General features: G+C 36.7%; 1 protein-coding gene across 1 annotated transcript in view; it reads left to right on the forward strand.

The window, feature by feature from the left end:
• The window catches only part of LOC131163813 (calmodulin-binding transcription activator 2), a 69,992-nt gene that overhangs the window by 39,049 nt on the left and 11,813 nt on the right, over window positions 1-19,130 (forward strand). Inside the window, exons 9-12 of the mRNA XM_058120583.1 lie at window positions 8,093-8,647; window positions 8,996-9,681; window positions 10,236-10,800; window positions 11,303-11,626. Coding sequence (XP_057976566.1) covers window positions 8,093-8,647; window positions 8,996-9,681; window positions 10,236-10,800; window positions 11,303-11,626 — 2,130 coding nt within the window. The remainder of the gene's footprint in view (window positions 1-8,092; window positions 8,648-8,995; window positions 9,682-10,235; window positions 10,801-11,302; window positions 11,627-19,130) is intronic.

Raw genomic sequence — 19,130 nt, forward strand, 5'->3', positions numbered from 1 at the left:
ACTAAAGTGTTTGTTCTAATTGTGCTGACCTCAGCATTATGACATTGGCCGCTGTTAGCACATCTTCAATATCATCTTTGTTTAGTTGTATAATAAATTGTTTTGCTTTGTGATTGAGGATCCGATCGATGGGGATGACAATCCCAAATGTGATTATTTACCTTTATCTTATGCTTATGGTTTTGCAGAGTTGCTGTTAATTTTTTTTTACCTTGGCGTGGTTAAGTTCACCTAATTGCTATCAATTAATTGGTCTCTGGCTAATCTTAGGGTTCAAGGAGCTGATAGTCCATAGTCTACATAGTAGAGCCAAGTTTGGGAGTATGTTTGTGCGAGGGAAAGGTATTAGCACTCCCTACACACTTGTCCTTTCGAACGATATTTGAGTATTAGAAGGGTTTTTACCTTGAGTTCATGCAATGTGACACAATCCCATATTGGGTGCATGCTAGGGATATCTCAGCTATATAAAGATAGATTAGGTTTCAGCCTTATGAGGCACCTCTTATGGAGTAAAATCAAGGCACAGTGGGTCAAAGAAAACAATCACTTGCTTAGAGCAGTGCTGAGACTGTTACATTTGGTATTAGAGCCCCTCTAATATACTACCATGTGGATGAGTCTCTCAGAGTTGTGGGCCACTTTAATAAAGGTGTTAAAGATCAAACAGGGGAGCTTGTTGCGTTCCTACCTTTATCATAATCCCACTTTGGGCATGTACTAGGGAGATCTTGGCCATATATTGACTCCTTAAGTCTCAACCTTGTAAGGCACCTTTTATGGGGCAAAACTGTGGTCCCCAATAAGCCAAAGTGGATAATACCTTTCTGGAGTTGGGCCTAGACTTTTACATGGTGCATTTATATCAATTGCTATGAGAGCTTATCCACTCAGGAGGTCTACTATATATTATGCTTACTCACCCAGCATGGGAAGGATGTTGATATGTATATACAAGAGTTTCACAAACTTACTGGGTGGTGCTTAGTTTGAAAATGTTCAACAGGATCTGATATATTGAGGGATTGCAATATGAGATCAAGATAATTAGTATTTTGATTCAATCGATTGTGTTGCAGCTGATGCAAAAGAAAAATGGAAGGATGTAGAAGAGATTGTTATTTATCTGAAGGACAGCTGAAAGAAATGGGCTGGCCGTGTTAAGCTAGTTTGTACCTCCATTGCATTCCACTATGTATGCAAGCTACTAGAACCTGCTAGCAGTGAGGTGTCTGGTAGTGAGCAGTCATCTACGGTGCAAGTATACATTGTTTTCCATCACTGTTCAAGAAAGCCCGGGCCAAGAGCATCTCCTAAGATATGTGCTCCTCTATCATGCACAGACGGGGCCAGTGCAAGCTTTTGTGGACTCCAGAAATTATTCTAATCTTGTTATGTTATTTGCCAGGGTTTGCAATGCTTTAGAACCTGCAAGATGCATGCATCTAGTTATCCGACCGGGTCTGGTAACGTTGTTTCTTCCTGGATGTTGATTTGGTGCATAGTGGGGTTGCTTTCCAGCTTTGTTGTTGTGTTTGTGACCTGCCCGCATGTGAAGTATTATTTGATGGACCATGGGTCAGCAACACATGATCTGCGATGAGTGAGAAAATGCCGTGAGCATCAAGGTTGGCTCATTCCTTAATGAGCTGCGATCCCTGCCTTAATGAGCTGTGATCCCTGTCTTTATCATAGATGCTGAGGTCCACAGCTACTTTGAATATTGGGGCGCATTGTTTCCGTTCAAGCCATCCTCTGTTAATCAACATTTGAGGACAAACTTTTCTATGGTAGAAGAGGATGATGGAGATAATAGTAGCCCAACATAGAGATGGGTTCCAGTTTGGAAGCCATATTCCTCATTCAAGATCTAGGAGATTTTGATTTATTTTAGTTTTTTCTCACTTACCATATTTTTGTTAATTTTGGAAAGTAGATTTTGGGACACACATACACACATGGACATACATTTATGGGTTTAATCATATTCAAGTAGGTTTTTGGGGTTTGAAGAAAATGAGTATTTGAGTTTTAGGGTTTTTACATGTGAGTTCTTGCGGCGCGTCTGCATTTTCTAACTCTACATAATAATGCAGGTATTGAATCCAGCCCCAAAATTGAGTCTTCAAGTCTACATTAAAATGTGGGTTTTAAACTGGAACATAAATTAAATGTAGAGTGTTAGACTCTTAATTAAATTATGGATTTTGAACCTAGTAGCAAAAATTATTATTAAATGTGAGTCTTCCACTCAAAAAATGCATTTGTCAACATCAAATCAGGACACAAGCTTTAACTCATTTAAAATTTTCAAATTACTAATTCCCGTCAATTCAATTAAATAGTTCAGCTAATATCTTGAAATTATAATGATTTGACTCTTTGACCCATTTAGTCATTTTAGAAAATTAAGTTGGACAACACATCCAAGCCCCCATTTGGGAGCACTTAAAAAAAATTCTTATATCACTTATCACTTAAAATAAACATTTTTACAAAAAAGTGGTGTTTGACTTGCACTACAACAAACACTTATTGCAATAAGTGCTTTTCCAGAACCACTTGTTTGAGAACTATTTAAGTGAATTTTGAGAAGCAATCTAAGATAGTTTTTGGTCACTTATAAGTGACACCATTCATAGGTGGGATCAATTTTGTAAATATAAGAAAATCTAGTGGCTATTTTATAATTAAAAAAATACATTAGAAGATAATCATAAAAAAAAAAGGGTAGCCTGGTGCACAAATCTCCTGCATATGCGGGGTCCAGGGAAGATAATCATATATTATTTTATTATGTATTATAATATATTAATTATTAATGAAACATAATTCAATTCTAGAATGAAGGATAAGAACCATCTATTAATTTAAATTAATATTAAAAATAAAAAATACTAATTTAATTAATAATATTATTTTAACATAAATCAATATGATAATCATAAATTACAAATATAAATTAAGAAAAAGACTATTGTTAATCAAAAAATAATATTATTAATATTATTTTTAACATAAATTAATGTGCTAATCATATGTTATAAATATGCATTAATAATGAGATTATAGTTAACTAATAAATAACATTATATTATTTTAGTTAATAGAAAATATTTAAACTTTAAGCATAAAATTAATATAATAATCATTTAAAGTTTTAATTATGTAAATATTAATATTTTTATTTAAAATATATTTAAAAATATGTATTAGTTATTATAATTCAATTCTGGATTGAACAAGAACTATTTATTAATTTAAATTAATATTAAATAAATTAAAATTTTAAATTTAATTAGTAATATTATTTTTATCATAATTTAATATGATGGTAATATGTTATAAATATACATTGATAACAAGATTATAATGAATTTAAAATAATATTCTTATACTATTTTTTAATAGTAAATATTTAAAATTTTAATTATAAATAATTAAAATAATTATTACTGAAATTGTTAATTAAAAAATATTAATATTTGTAATTTAAAATATGTTTAAAAATAATCATACTGTACCCTATAATAAAAGTAACTATCTGGATACCACTTATTTTAAATACAACCAAACATCACTTACAACTTTCAGCACTTTTCCAATTCAACACTTATTATCAGCACTTATTAAATTCAGCACTTTTTTTGAAAAGCACTTCTGCATAAGTGATTCCAAACGATTCCAAATGTTGCAGTCTTAAATTTATTAAATTCAAGAAATCTCGAGTTCATACACATTTCACAAAGGGATGAAATTACAAATTCACAACATAATTGATGAAATGGTTAAATTTCAGGTCAGTGCACACTCAATGTATATTATATACAAAATCCATAGAATGGTTAATTTTTATTTCAATATTAAATGGGCAAGTTGCTTGTAAAATTATGGGTCATTACCCATGTAAATTAACAGAGGTCTTTAAATAGAACAAAATAATTAATGTTGAACCATAGCCAGCTTGATCCTTATTAATGGGTACATATGCTGCCTAAGTCCTGAACTTGGGTGTGGCCCCAATTAAAAATAAATCAAACATTCCCCTGATTAAAAATCATTTGCATGATAGCTGGACTCACGTAAACTAGTCATTGAAATCAAAGGGTGGACCCTTGTACCAATGGATTATAATGAAGATTTGGGGATGCCCATCTTAATAGAACTCCAATAAAAACTGTGCTAGCGAAATTATGTTGAGCAAGTCAGAATAATAAATCATATTATTCAAAATTAAAAATTTTGGTTTAACAGGTCCTAGTTAATGAATTTTGTAAGCAAATTAAGCTTGCTGTATGATTCTGTCTTACATGTGATGCTCTAAAGGCTTCTCAAAATCTGGTAAAGCGAGTTCAGGTGCTTCAGACATCAATTGTTTAATTGTCCCAAAAGCCTTGTATGCTGATTTTGACCATTCAAAGAGTCTGAACAGGCAATCTCCAACCCGCAACATAAGGAGCAAATGAACCTTCTATAAAAAGAGATCAATGTATGAAAACTGCAATATAGTGGGAACTGTAGCCATGTTACCTAGAACGTGGAAGTTTTGGGTATGGGATCGCCCATATGTGCTCTATAATGTGGAAAGTTAGGGGTATATTTTAAATAGATATATTGGTGAAAAGGAAGAGGTTATTGAAGGCTATAGCACAAGTGTATGGAAATTCATCAGGAGAGGGTGGGAGAATTTCTTCTCTCACGTTTACTTCACTGTGGGAAATGGGGAGGATGTGTTCTTTTGGCATGGCCTTTGGCGTGGTAAACCCAGCTTAGTTCTTCATTCCCTTCCAATTTTATAGGCTTACAGATGCCCTCATATGCCATTACTAGGAAAGCACTAATAATGGAACCTTCTGGAATGTTCCCCTGATCAGGAATGCTTACACCTGGGAGATTGATACTTATACAGTTGCCCTTACAATATTCAGAGTTGGGCCTCTTCCAATAAGCCTGTTTGGGCCCTGTGCAAGGAGGGTATTTTCACAGTCAAGTCTTATTATAATCACCTTAGCAGCCTGACACTGTGTGTGAACAATTTTTCATGGAAGCTTGTTCAGAAAACAGGAGCCCCTTCAAGAGTTGCCTTTTTTACCTGGGAGGCTGTAGTGGGAAAGATCCGATCCTAACCTTAGATAATCTCCAAAATAGGGCTCACTACCATGAATAGGTGTTTTCTGTGCCTTGAAGAAGTGGAATCAGTGAATCACATCCTTCTACATTGCTATTAGACCGGGAATCTCTGGAGCTTGGCCTTACCATGGTCAAGCAGAAATGGGTCTTGGCAGCTTTGGTTGAGGTTGAGATTTGGGATTGGAAAGGGATCAACTCCAAACTTTAGATAATCTCCAAAATAGGGCTCACTACCATGAATAGGTGTTTTCTGTGCCTTGAAGAAGTGGAATCAGTGAATCACATCCTTCTACATTGCCATTAGACCGGGAATCTCTGGAGCTTGGCCTTTCCATGGTCAAGCAGAAATGGATCTTGGCAGCTTTGGTTGAGGTTGAGATTTGGGATTGGAAAGGGATCAACTCCAACAAGTCCAAAAGGAATTCTCTCTCCCTCTTCCACCTTGCTATGTTTTGGGCTGTTTGAAAAGAGAGGAAAAAATGGGTTTTTGAGGGGAAGATTTCTTCAATGCAGACTGTCTCAGACGGCTGGATGTCTATGATCTCTAGTTGGCATAGTGGGAAGCTTGGGAGAGACCATGGACTTAAATTTGCATGAAATTTTCAAAATTTCTGATTTCCGTCACCCTCGAAATCGAAATGCAGTTGATCTGTTTTGCATAATTTTCGTCCAATTCTCAACGAATCATCTGAAATTTATCGAAATCTCGAAATTTTAGCGAAACTTGTCGAAATTTTAACTATACAATGAAATTTCGTCGGAATTCAAATGAGAGATTTAGGAGTGAAGTAAAATTTCTCTTTTAGTTTATTTTATCGAAACAAAAGATTATTACAAGAGCTTTTGAAATTATATGAAAAAATAAACTTACAGTAATATTTTATTTAACCATTCATGTCTAAATTATCATTATTTGTATAATAAATAATATTAAATGGTTTATGATTTTCATATGTATTAACTGAATATGTTTAATGTACATTATCTTACAAGTATGTTTGATACACATAATATTTTACAACTTTTCCACCTCATGCAAAACATAGATGTATTTAAGTTGTAATATATTAGTCTTAAAACTTATATTATTATGTTTGTTAACCATCTAAACTTTCACAAAGAATTCTATGCTTTACTACTAATTTCTGTTATTTTTTCAAATCGAAATCAAAATTGACAACAAAATCAAAATTTCCGTCGAAATTTCTGTACTTTTGGAGCTTCGAAATTTGAGTCGAAATTGAAATTTAAGACCTTGGGAGAGATTTGTCTGTTTATTCTTGATTTTCTTGATTTATTTCCCTGGACGGTGTATTTTTTGTTATTCGTTGCTCTTGCTGTACTGTTTGGCATCCCCTTGATGCCCTGTTTTCTCTTTAATATTTTTTTGCTGATCGAAAAAGCGTAACGGCACATCTGTATTTTGGAGAGGATGTTGTTCTAAATGCAGAAGAGATGTTCTGTTGTGGAATAGATTAATAATAATAGAAAATACCTGCTTTTAACTAATAAAATGTTATGTTATGTGAAAAACATTGAATTAAAAATTTTGATCAATAGATTTAGCATTCTGGAATTAAAATGTACTACATTTCTGAATGTTCGTATCAATACATGATTCACTAGGGTATTAGTGCTTTCTGTTAACTATGGAACTGCTAATGAAAACTGAAAGAATGTATGGGAGATATTTTCTGAAATATCAGGAAAGAGCAAGGGCTTACTTGCTAGAGGAATGCTCATTGAAGAGCATAGCCCTGTACATTATACTCTTGATGCAGGGTTGGAAAGCAAGAACTTGTTGGTTCTTTCCTGTTTCACTCTTATTAGCTCCCTAACATGTTCGACCACCTATCCAATCATTATTAACAACCCCATTGTCTCATTTAGGGATTGTTCCCTCACGTAAGCATCCTGAACGACAGCTGAACTCTGCTGCCCTGTACCTTGAGAGTGACAAGGAAGTGGTCTCCTTCTTCCATGATGCCACCCCACTTTTCTTGGAATGGAGGCATGTTGTGGAGCATTTTCTAGGTCAAGCAAAAACACAACCCCATCTCATTCCCAATGGATTGATTCAAGCCTGCATATTAATGTGCTTCCAAGTGATGATTTTGTGCTTTCCTTGTCAGGAACACTGTTATTATCTCTCTTTTGTCATTTGAGGTGCCACACCCTTCAACTCAAGCTTTACAAACGCCACTTTTCTCTCCTTGACCATAGGCTTCCATTCAAAATAGTTTTCCATGGTTACTTCCCTATCCGAATATTCTTCAGCCAGCATAATTGTTTCTAATCATTATTAGCGATCATTCGATTGTTAGAGGGACTTCTTTATTGCATCTAAGCTTTGGTGTCCTGTGTTGGTCAGATTTGTTTCTTAAATTTCATTTTTTTTGTAGAAATTCAAAGATCCTTTTATCATTTCTTAAAGGCCTGGAGGTCACGGGTTCAAGGCGTGAAAACAGTCTCTTGCAAAAATGCAAGGTAAGGCTGTGTTCTATAGATCCATTGTGGTCCACCCCTTCCCTGGACCCCGCATACGCTTGAGTTTTGTGCACCGGGCTGCCCTTTAATCAATATGCAATATATGCAAAGAATGATTTAAAATGAAACCTGGATGTATACAGTACTTTCTAGCCTGTACAAAGTATATTAAACATGGAGGCCAAGCGTGTAAGTTGGCTTTTACTAGGGTTTCCCTGAACTCTGACATTAATCTTTTTGGAAGTATCTGCAACATCTTAAGCACAATTTTTTCTTTTCAGGTATTAATTAATCTGTTCTGATTGGGAAGTTTGGTCAACAACCTTGGTTACTGTTTTGATAGCATATATCTGTGAAATTTCTGATGGTGGGACCATATGCAATTAAACATTTTGCCTTGTTGTGCAACATCTTAGATGCATTTTTTTTTTCTTGAATTCATATGTTTACAGTTTATCTTTGCTGCTTTATTCAGATTCCTTCGGAAGATAATCCTTTGCACTCACCCATATTGCCCATGGACCAAAAGTTGAGCCTGAACTCGGCATATGATTTGGACACCAAATTTCTTGAACAACAAACTCATGATCCAAGTTTTCAAAATGCTTCTGAACACTTTTGTGCACGCCCTTACCAGCAGTGTGAAGATTATGAGCAAAACTATCAATTACAGCTTTCAAATGCAGAACCTGGATATTCCATGGAATCAAATTCTGGGAATGGCATGTCTGTTGAAGGAAATTTCACAGTAAAACAACAATTGTTTAGTAGCCACAAAAATGAGGAGGGCTTGAAAAAAGTTGACAGTTTCTCCCGATGGATTAGCAAAGAGCTTGGAGACGTAGAAGAGTTGCACTTGCAGTCTGTTAGTGGTATTTCATGGGGCACTGTTGAAAGTGGAAATGTTGCTGATGATTCCTCTCAATTGCAACTGGATACTTACTCATTGAGCCCCTCTCTTTCCCAATATCAGTTTTTCAGCATTGTTGATTTTTCACCAAACTGGGCTTACACAGACTCAGAAACTAAGGTACCTGATAAGTGGATCACATCTTGATTTCTGTTCTGCGAAATGTTCACTCAAATTAGCTTGTCAGAATTCAAAATTTGTTTTTGTATTAACAACTTGTCCTTTTTTCCTTCTAAAAAAAAGTATCTCATATTTTTTCTCTCATGAACATTCATATCCTGATTTTATGTTGTAGAATTTGTTAGGTTGACAGTTATTGTAGATATTGTGATTGATTCCTAAGCTAAGTCTAAGGCCCTTTTTAGTTTCGATTCAAATTAACACTCAAAAGAGAACGTGTGGCATTTTTGCCTTTCGCTTCTTCAATCAATTAATAAAACCTCACTCTCTATGTCCAATACAAAACAGGTTCTGATTACTGGAACATTTTTGATGAGTCAAGAAACGGTAGCAAAATGTGAATGGTCATGTATGTTTGGAGAAGTAGAGGTTCCTGCAGAAGTTTTAGCAGATGGAGTTCTCTGTTGCCTTGCTCCACCTCACATAGCTGGGCGAGTCCCTTTCTATGTAACGTGTTCCAACAGGTTAGCTTGTAGTGAAGTGCGTGAATTTGAGTATCGAGTGAATTCTGATGAAGACATGGATATTTATAATGGCCAGACACATGAAATGCTTCTTCAAATGCGATTTGAGAGATTACTGTCTATGAAATCTGATGGCCAGCTAAATTATCTTGATATAAGTGTTGGGGAGATGCAAAATATAGCCCATAAAATCATTTCATTAAGGGAGCAAGACGAATGCTGCAAGATGGTAAAGCCAATCTCAGGTGGGGAATTTTCCCAATATGAAGTAAAGGAGGAGCTCCTAGAAAAGCTGATGAAAGAGAAATTGTATTCTTGGCTTCATCACATAATCACTGAGGATGGTAAGGGGCCCAGTATTTTAGATGATGAAGGGCAAGGTGTGCTACATCTGGCAGCTGCTCTTGGTTATGATTGGGCTATACAACCAACCATAGTTTCGGGGGTTAATATCAATTTTCGTGATGTTAATGGGTGGACTGCGCTTCATTGGGCTGCATTTTGTGGCAGGTAAGAACCTCTAAACTTATTTTACCTACAAATCAAGGTCGCAAATGTATTGAAATAAAGGAGCAGCTTCTGGCCTTTTGGTCTAAATCCTTAAAACTACTTCTGCAATAATTATAGTTTTCTGGTAATGCAATCAAGCAAAGCATTTTAACTTTCAGCAATAGACATCCTAAATTGAGTGGATGCTTTTGGTTTATAATCCACAGAAGGCATCCTCCTCCTCCTCCTCCTCTCTCTCTCTCTCTCATGATTAAATACACAGTATACACTCACGTTGCGTCAAGGGTGATAAGTGTTCCCAATTTCCTTTTCAGACTAAACTTTTTAACCTTTTTTTCCTAAAAAGTTTCTTCCAAAGACCAGAAGCATGTAAACAACTGAAATTGTTATAAATTAAAATAAACACATCCAAACATATGAATTCTTACAGCAGTTATTCTTATATGAGGGCTATTTCTTGTCGTGGTCAAAACTCAAATTTTTTCTGCCATTCTCACTCTTTTATTATTATATTATGTAGTTATTATTTATTTATTTATTTTTGTGTATATCAGGGAGCACACAGTTGCTGCCCTTGTCTCTCTGGGTGCAGCTCCTGGAGCATTAACAGATCCAACTCCGAAATTTCCTTTAGGTAGAACTCCTGCAGACCTGGCATCTGCGAATGGCCAAAAAGGAATTTCTGGTTTTCTTGCGGAGTCTTCATTGACTTCCTACCTCTCATCCCTGACAATAAATGATCCAAATCAGGACGCGGCCTCTGACAATTCTGGCATAAAGGCAATACAGACAGCTTCAGAACGAACGGCCACTCCCCTCAATGATGGTGACGTGCCAGATTTGCTGTCACTAAAGGATTCTTTAACTGCTGTCTGTAATGCTACACAGGCTGCTGATCGTATTTATCAAGTTTTCAGAATGCAATCATTTCATAGAAAACAACTAGATGAGTTTGACAGCGATGGATTGTCGGATGAGCGTGCTCTTTCACTTTTAACTGTCAAGTCATGCAGGTCAGGACTAGCTGATGCTGCTGCAGTACAGATACAAAAGAAGTTTCGTGGTTGGAAGAAGAGAAGAGAATTCATAATAATCCGGCAAAGGATTGTTAAAATACAGGTTCATTTCTGCTTATTTTATATCTTGATTGCTTCTTAGACAATTCCTATAATTTTGCACAAGAAATTATTCCTATAATGGGAGAAGAAAATTCCCAGGTACACTCATGTAGTGAAGGAAATGATAGGTGGGCTGTTTGGGACTCCCAAGGTTAGGTCATTATTGGTTTACTGGTTAAAGGAAAATTTATTAAGGTTGGGAATGGGTTGCTTTGCATTTTGTGACGGAAACTGAAACATGATTGTCTAATTCCACACCAAATTGAAGGACCATGACAAAATATGAATGGGTTTATCTTCTAGTTTTTGAACAATATCTGCATATGAATTTCTTCAGTACCGTGTAAAAATGTGAAATTCTTCAATTTGAAAGATTTTAGTAGCACAGTTCGTTGATATTCTTCAATTTCTGAAGGTTTTAACAGTACACTTTTAGCTATGTGCAAGTATTCTTTCCTAACTTGTTCCAGTAACTTCTTTTCCTGTCCTTTAATGGTGAAAAGGCTCATGTAAGAGGGCATCAGGTGAGGAAAAAGTACAGACCAATTACCTGGTCAGTAGGAATCCTGGAGAAGGTAATTTTGCGTTGGAGACGGAAAGGCAATGGTTTGCGGGGATTCCGATCAGATGCTCTTGCTAATGACATCAGCTCACAAGTCACACCTGCACAAGAAGATGATTATGATTTTTTAAAGAAAGGAAGGAAACAGACTGAGGAGAGGTACCAAAAGGCACTTTCTAGGGTCAAGTCCATGGTTCAGTACCCAGAGGCACGAGATCAATATCGTAGGCTGCTGACTGTTGTTGAGGGGTTCCGCAAAACCAAGGTATGTGAAATTTTTTTAGAAAGTATTGCTATTTTATATTCTCCGTGTAATTGTGTGTTTGTGTGTGTGTGTTTCTTTTTTCCTTTTTATTTTTTGAAATACAAGTTGAAAAGTGTACTGGTTGCATAATTGGTCAAGTGTCTAGAGTTATGGATTAATGAATACAAGGGGTGGATTAGGACCTGACATTTCTCCGAACTGGTTTAGAACCAACTAATCAGAACAACCAAGATAATAAACAAGATTTTCTGGCCCTAAATTCACATGTCTCTAATTTATACATGCTGGTACAGAATAATCTCACCAACTTTCCTTTACCATGGAGGGAATGATTTGTATTGCGTATTTCAAAGCAAAAGAAATAGGGCTCTTAAGTAACTTTACTCTAAAGCTTCAAGACAATAGGAAATTTATCAGAGACGTGTAGAAAGGACCTCCAAAGAAAGGTTTGGAAAAGCATCTTACAATCCACTGCAACATAAAAATCTGGTTTAGAAAGTGTGAATTAGGGCTGGCAAATTGGGGATTCAGATCCAATTTAGAACCAATGAATCAAAACTGCAGTCTTGGCCATTGAAATGAACTAATATAGTAATATGACTAAAAATAATGTAAAGAAACCCTTAACATAATTTAAAATAAAGACACAAAACTCCCCTAAAATATAACCCACAGCAAGAAAAAAGAAAACCGAAAAATAGCACTAAACAGCTCTGCAGCAGTAATGTGAACAGTGTGTGCCAAGTGACACTATACCATAGACAGTGCTGCTACACTGTTTTGAACAGGGCCCTGGAATATTAGTTCAGGTAAGCTTCCATCACCACCTCACCGAATCAATGTTTTCTGTTGATCAAATTTCTCTTTTTATTATTTTATTATATCTGATTGCATTGTTGATGCTTGACCTGCTTTCTACCTCACCCCCAACCCTGGGCCTCTCTCTCACAGGCACTCACAAACCTACACTCACAGGCACTCACAAAGATGTAGAGCAGTGCTTAAAATTGGAGTTTGACTGCTGATATATGATCAATAAAAGATGTTTTAAGGATCTCTTAGCTTTTCTAAGCACTCAATGGTTCACATCTCCTTCCTCTTTCTCTCCCTTGCACCCTCTTGCAGTTCTTTCTGGCCATGGCTGTGAGTATTGGTCGCCATGGTGGGGAAAAATCTCTGGCAGTCTGTCCAGATTGAAGGGAAGACCTTCAATTTGGGGTTGGATATAGGCAGGGTTGGGGAGTTTTGCGGTTATATGAGGATCTCCTCATTGATAGCACGCCAGATTCTTGGTTGCTTTATCTTCAGTGTGGATATGGATAGGGAAATTTGTTTTTCATAGAAGATTCAGGGATTTCAAGAACTTGGTAGCAATCAGATTCGCACTAAAGGGCAAATTTCTTGAAGTGTCACTGAGTAGGAGAATAATTTGTGGAAGGGTTGCAGGCTCTCATACAGTTGAAGGAATAGAATGTCTGTGTCCAAGATTGACGGAAGAAATTATTCTGGTTAATCATGGGCGGAGAGAGGGTTTTGTAACACAGTGGAATAGAATCATTAAGGTGTGGCTGGCAATGTTCGTCAATTAGCAGATCTTAGCTGTTCTGGGGTGAAAATTGCTAGGGTTTTTAGAGGGAGGCATTAGCTTGTAAGGATGTAGGGTGATTGCAAGCTGGAGTAGACCTGTGTTATTCATATTTTGGTGGATTTGGATTAGCCATTGGTTACAACAGTTGAGGCAGTTAGTCCAATCTGGTGTATGTAATGATGGGGCTTAAAATAAGAATCTGCAAGTGAGGCCTAAAAAAAAAAATGTAAAGGCTCAATTTTTTTTTTTTACCAGTTTATAGTCTTGGTGATACAGGGGCAGCATCAAGGTTCTGCAGCCATGGAGAAATTAGAAGAGAGGAAGGGGAAGGGAGGAGAGAGGAGATACTAGGGGGGAACTCACGTTCAATTAACAATTCAAGTTCATCAACACCTGCCTACAACATGGCTTTCATACACTATTTCTATTTATAAGAAAGCCTCTTTACATGAAATTACACTTAAACCCCTAAAACAACATTACATTACAAATATACCCCTACTTTACACAAATATTACAAACAACCTCCAAACACACATTATCCTATACTAATTAATAATGAGCACAGATAATAAACTACTAACCACACATAATAAACTACTAACTTAACCCCAAAATTTCTTAACCCAACTTTTCTTAATTATTTTCCAGCAAGGATCTTCCCAAGGTCTTACTTCTTGTCCTACATCAACTCTCCCCCAGTTAGAAAAAATTCGGCCTCGAATTTTGAAATGTTGGAGGATCAAAAGGGAGATGAAAACTTGGACTTCTTTGAAAGCCAACACTTTAATGAGGCAAGAAACCACGTTCCATTGGCAGCACCATAAACTTGACTTGAGAATCAGCATCAATGAACTCGTTGGGGATGACAAACTCTACAATAGGAAAGTTTGAAGGACTTTGGATGTCTTCGAGCACATTAAGTTCCTTCCTTGTATTGTCCTCAAGCTGAGTATTTATGACTGATTCTTTGTCTTGGTTCATTGGTAGAGTGGACTTCAAAATGATTTTCTTCCCATTGTGGTGAAAGACATATGTGTTCTCATGTCCTTGAGTCACACCTAAATGATCCAACCAAGGAGAACCAGAAGTACATGGCCAATCTTCTTAGGTAGGATATCACTCCAAACATTAGCCAAATATTCACCCATTTGGATGGGAACCAAACATCTTTCATAAACATGGACAATAGAGTTATCAACCCAAGATATCACACAAGGCTTTGGGTGAGGTTCCAGATGAAGCTGCATATGATCCATTTATGGAAACTACATTCATTGGACATCTTCCATCAATGATGATTTTGCAAACCTTTTCTCCACATTTGGGAAAGGTGTTGAAAAGCTTGAAATTACACCTATAATTTGTCACCATGTTGCTGAATTATGTATATACATATGCTGCAGCTATATATCACAACCCTTTAACACAATTTCTCACAATCCTTGCTCTCAATTTCTCAAAAAAAAAAAAAAAAACCTACCTTTAATTCACCTTGATATTGATTGTCCTGCTGAAACGTAACAAATTCATGAAGGAAACTCACAAATTACGTGACAAAACCTGATTTTTAATGCTGCCAGTGACAATTTCTAGGGTTCATGCCAAATTATCACCCTTGCTTGCAATATGTTGTGTCCACAAGCAAAATTATCTCCTTGCAGATCAAAATTTTGTGGAGAAAACCCAAAATATTGTGTCTGGGCCGTTTTTCGTGTGACTGGAAATTGGGGAAAACTGTGGAAGTTTCCTAGCCGCAGGTCACCGGCTCATGGGGCATGTGCGCCGCCAGTAAGGCACCTCTTTCCTAGCCACAGGTCACCGGCTCATGGGGCATGTGCGCCGCCAGTGAGGCACCTCTGGCAATGAAACTTGGGTCGAGGGGGGATTAGGGGATGAGGAGTTTATTGATGGTGGCGGTGTTATGAGAAAAGCACAGTAGATGAGAGTTTTCAAAGTGCCGGCAACTGCAGAAGTTTTGACTGGTGCGTGGGGGTCCTCTGTTGGTTGGACAGCGACAAATTTTGAGGGGAAGGGTTTCGGGGGGTTCTGTTTTTGGTGGTGTGGGTGGTGTTGCAGGATGGTTGCTGGAAAGTGGTGTTTGAGATTTGGGGACACGACTGGAATTTCTGATTGTTCAGAAACTGCAGAACTGCTTTTCAGTTTTTTTAAAACTGAAATTCAAGAGTTGCTGGATAGAAACTGCAAAGAGACAGCCACAAAATTCAGAAACGAAAAAGAGAGTTGAGAGAGTTATGGGAGAGAAAAGAAGAAGATGGGAGGTTGGAGTTGCTGGACAGAAACTGCCAGGAGGCACCCACAGAATTACAGAATTAAGAAATGAGAAAGAGAGTTGAGAGAGTTATGGAAAAGAAAAGAAGAAGATTGGAGGTTGGAGGAGTTGCTGGACAGAAACTGCTAGAAACTGCCAAGAGACAGCCACCAAATTCAGAAATGAGGGAGGTGAGAGAATTATGGGAGAGAATTAAGAGAAGAAGAAGAAGAAGAGAAGGAGAAGAGAAACAAACAAGAAGAAAGGGGCAGACTGCTGCTGGGCAGCAGGGAATTATGGACAGAACAGGATATCGGAAACAGAGAAGAAAGAAGAAGAAAAGGAAGAAGAGGAAGAGAGAAGGAGAAGAGTGAGGGGGAATGTGTTACGGAGATAATTTAGGATAATTAGACTGTAAATAATGTAGTTGAAATATTTTAGTTTATATTTAGATTGTATATTGCAGAAAATTAGGCTGTAAATAATGCTGAAAATCTGGTAGCATTTAGGCGCTGAAAATTGGGCAACAACTATGTATATCTCTTCTATATATAATGAAAGCAAACCCAATGGAAGGGGATTCATACCAAAATTAACATGGTATCAGAGCTCCTCTTCTGATTCTGTCGTTTTGGTCTTAATCACTGGGTGCAATTCTCATCGCTGTTCTTGAAAAAAAAAAAAAAAAAAAATTTCTCTCGGTTTCAGCAAGTTCTTTCTTGCTTTTCGTGGGCGTCAGCCTTCTCTATGGTGTCCACTTTGGTGGTGTTTAGTTTAGTTGGGGGCTGCCAGAATTTTTTTTAGCTGCGCACGCTGTACTTGATTTCAGGCTACTCATTTCAGTGTTTTTATCATGGTGGCTGGGCATCTTTGTGGCTGTCAGCAGTATCTGTGGTGGTCAGCAGCTTTGACTCCTGGTGTGATTGAAGAAGGTGCTGTGTTTCTTCCTCTGCTGTGTCGTTTTTCACACAGGGCTGGTATTTCGAGTTAGGCTTCTGTGTTTGATCTGGGCTTTTTATTTCTGATGGGCTTTTGTAATCTGGTTGTGTCTGTCGACCTCTTATTATTTGGATTTGGACCTGATTTGAGTTAGGCTTGCCGTTTATTTGGTTGATTGCTTGGGCTTATTTTTTAGTGCCTTTCATCATGTCTATTGAAAAGACTATTGTTCGATTTATTGGAAATAATTTCCCTACATGGGAATTCCAATTTAAAATGTTCTTGAAAAGGAACGAATTATCAAATTATATTGATAGTTCTGCTCAAGTTCCCATTGATGAAAAGGAATTTGCACAATGGGAGGTCAAGGATGCTAAGGTGATCTCTTGGCTCTTGGGGATGATTGAGTCTCACCTTGTGACCAATCTTTTTGTTTTACTACGGCTCAGGCTATGTGGGATTATCTCCACCATATTTACCACCAAGATCACAGTGCTCGGAAGTTCCAATTGGGGTTCGAAATTAGTAATTACAATCAAGGTAATTTACCTATTGAACAAATTTGTTATGGTTTTATTAATCTTTGGAGCGAGTATTATGCTATTGTTCATGCTAAGGTCCCCCCTACGGCACTCGCGGCTCTTCAAGCGGTTCAACTGAGAGTCAACGCAATTAGTTTTTGATGAAACTTCGAACTAAATTTGAGCCTGTTCGAGCCAGTTTATTGAACTGTAATCCTGTTCCTTCTTTGGATATTTGTTTGGGAGATTTATTACATGAAGATTTGAGAAGTATTTTCTGATGCTGTGAATGTAGCATATGCAGCACAAGGGAGTGGGAGGAACAACTTGTTGTTTCAGTTGCAAGGAGTTTGGTCATATTGCTTGTAACTGTCCTAAGAAAGTTTGTAACTACTGCAAGAAAGAAGGCCATATCATCAAAGACGATAGTGCGGCCTCAAAATCACCATTCCCAACCTTTTTAAGGCTACTGTCCAGTCTTCTTCTGCGCCACCCACTATAAGCTCTGATTCGTTTGTTCTCACACCAGCAATAGTCCAACAGATGATTGTGTCTACTTTTACGGCCTTAGGCCTGCAAGGTACGACTACTAACTCAACTTCTTGGATTGTTGATTTAGGCGCTTCTAATCATATGGTTGGTAATATGATGTCTCCATGGTGTTCGTAAGTATAGAGGCACGCAAAATATTCAGATTGCTGATGACAGTGTTCTTCCAATTATCGCTGTTGGTAATTTGGGCTCTTCATTTCACGATGTTTTTGTCTCTCCTGCATTGTCTAGCAATTTGATTTCTGTTGGACAATTGGTAGATAATAACTGTGATGTTCATTTTTCTCGTGGTGGTTGTCTTGTGCAGGATCAGGTGTCGGGGATGGTGATCGCAAAGGGGCCTAAAGTGGGACATTTATTTCCTTTACAGTTTTTTATTCCTAATGTTGTTTCTCTTGCTTGTACGACTACTGCCAATAATAATGAAGTCTGGCATAAGAAATTGGGTCATCCTAATTCTATTATCTTGGCTCATCTTATGAAACATGGTTTTTTGGGCAATAAAGATTCCTTTTCTTCTTCTCCTGTATCTTTTGATTGTGCTAGTTGCCTACTTGTCGTCTTGGTAAAAGTTTACCTTTTCCTACGCATGGTAGTCGTGCTTCTAATTGCTTTGAGATTGTGCATACTGATGTTTGGGGTATGAGTCCTGTCTCCTATTATTTCTTATGGTCAGTATCGTTATTTTGCGACGTTTATTGATGATTATAGTCTATTCACTTGGATCTATTTTCTCCACTCTAAAGCTGACGTGTTTCCATCTTTCAAAAATTTGTTGCGTTTGTCAAGACACAGTTCAATACTTGTATCAAAACTTTACTCTCCGACTCGACGGGGGGAGTACATGTCTCATTCTTTTCAGACTTTTCTTCAGCAAAAGGGGATCATTTCCCAGCGTTCTTGTCCTTATACCCAAGGTCTTAAATTTCAATTTCGACTCAAATTTCGAATCACTAAAAATACGGAAATTTCGATTTCGATTTGAAAAAATAATGGAAATTAGTAGTAAAGCATAGAATTCTTTGTGAAACTTTAGATGATTAACAAATATAATAATATAAGTGTTTAAGACTAATATATTACAACTTAAATACATCTATGTTTTGCATGAGGTGGAAAAGTTGTAAAATATTATGTGTATCAAACATATTTGTAAAATAATGTACATTAAACATATTCAGTTAATACAAATGAAATTCATAAATCATTTAATATTATTTATTATACAAATAATGATAATTTAGACATGAATGGTTAAATAAAATGTTACTGTAAGTTTATTTTTTCATATAATTTCAAACGCTCTTATAATAATCTTTTGTTTCAATAAAATAAACTAGAAGAGAAATTTCACTTCACTCCTAAATCTCTCATTTGAATTCTGACGAAATTTCATTGTATAGTTAAAATTTTGACAAGTTTTGCTAAAATTTCAAGATTTTGATAAATTTTGGATGATTCGTTGAGAATTGGACGGAAATTATGCAAGATGGAAATCGACTGCCATTTCGATTTCGAGGGTGACAGAAATTGGAAATTTCGACAATTTCGTGGAAATTTAAGTCCATGCCTATTCCCCTCAACAAAATGGAGTCGCTGAGCATAAGAATCGTCATCTCTTAGATGTCGTTC

The sequence above is a fragment of the Malania oleifera genome, chromosome 9, assembly GCF_029873635.1.
Source record: "Malania oleifera isolate guangnan ecotype guangnan chromosome 9, ASM2987363v1, whole genome shotgun sequence".
Lineage (NCBI taxonomy): Eukaryota > Viridiplantae > Streptophyta > Magnoliopsida > Santalales > Ximeniaceae > Malania > Malania oleifera.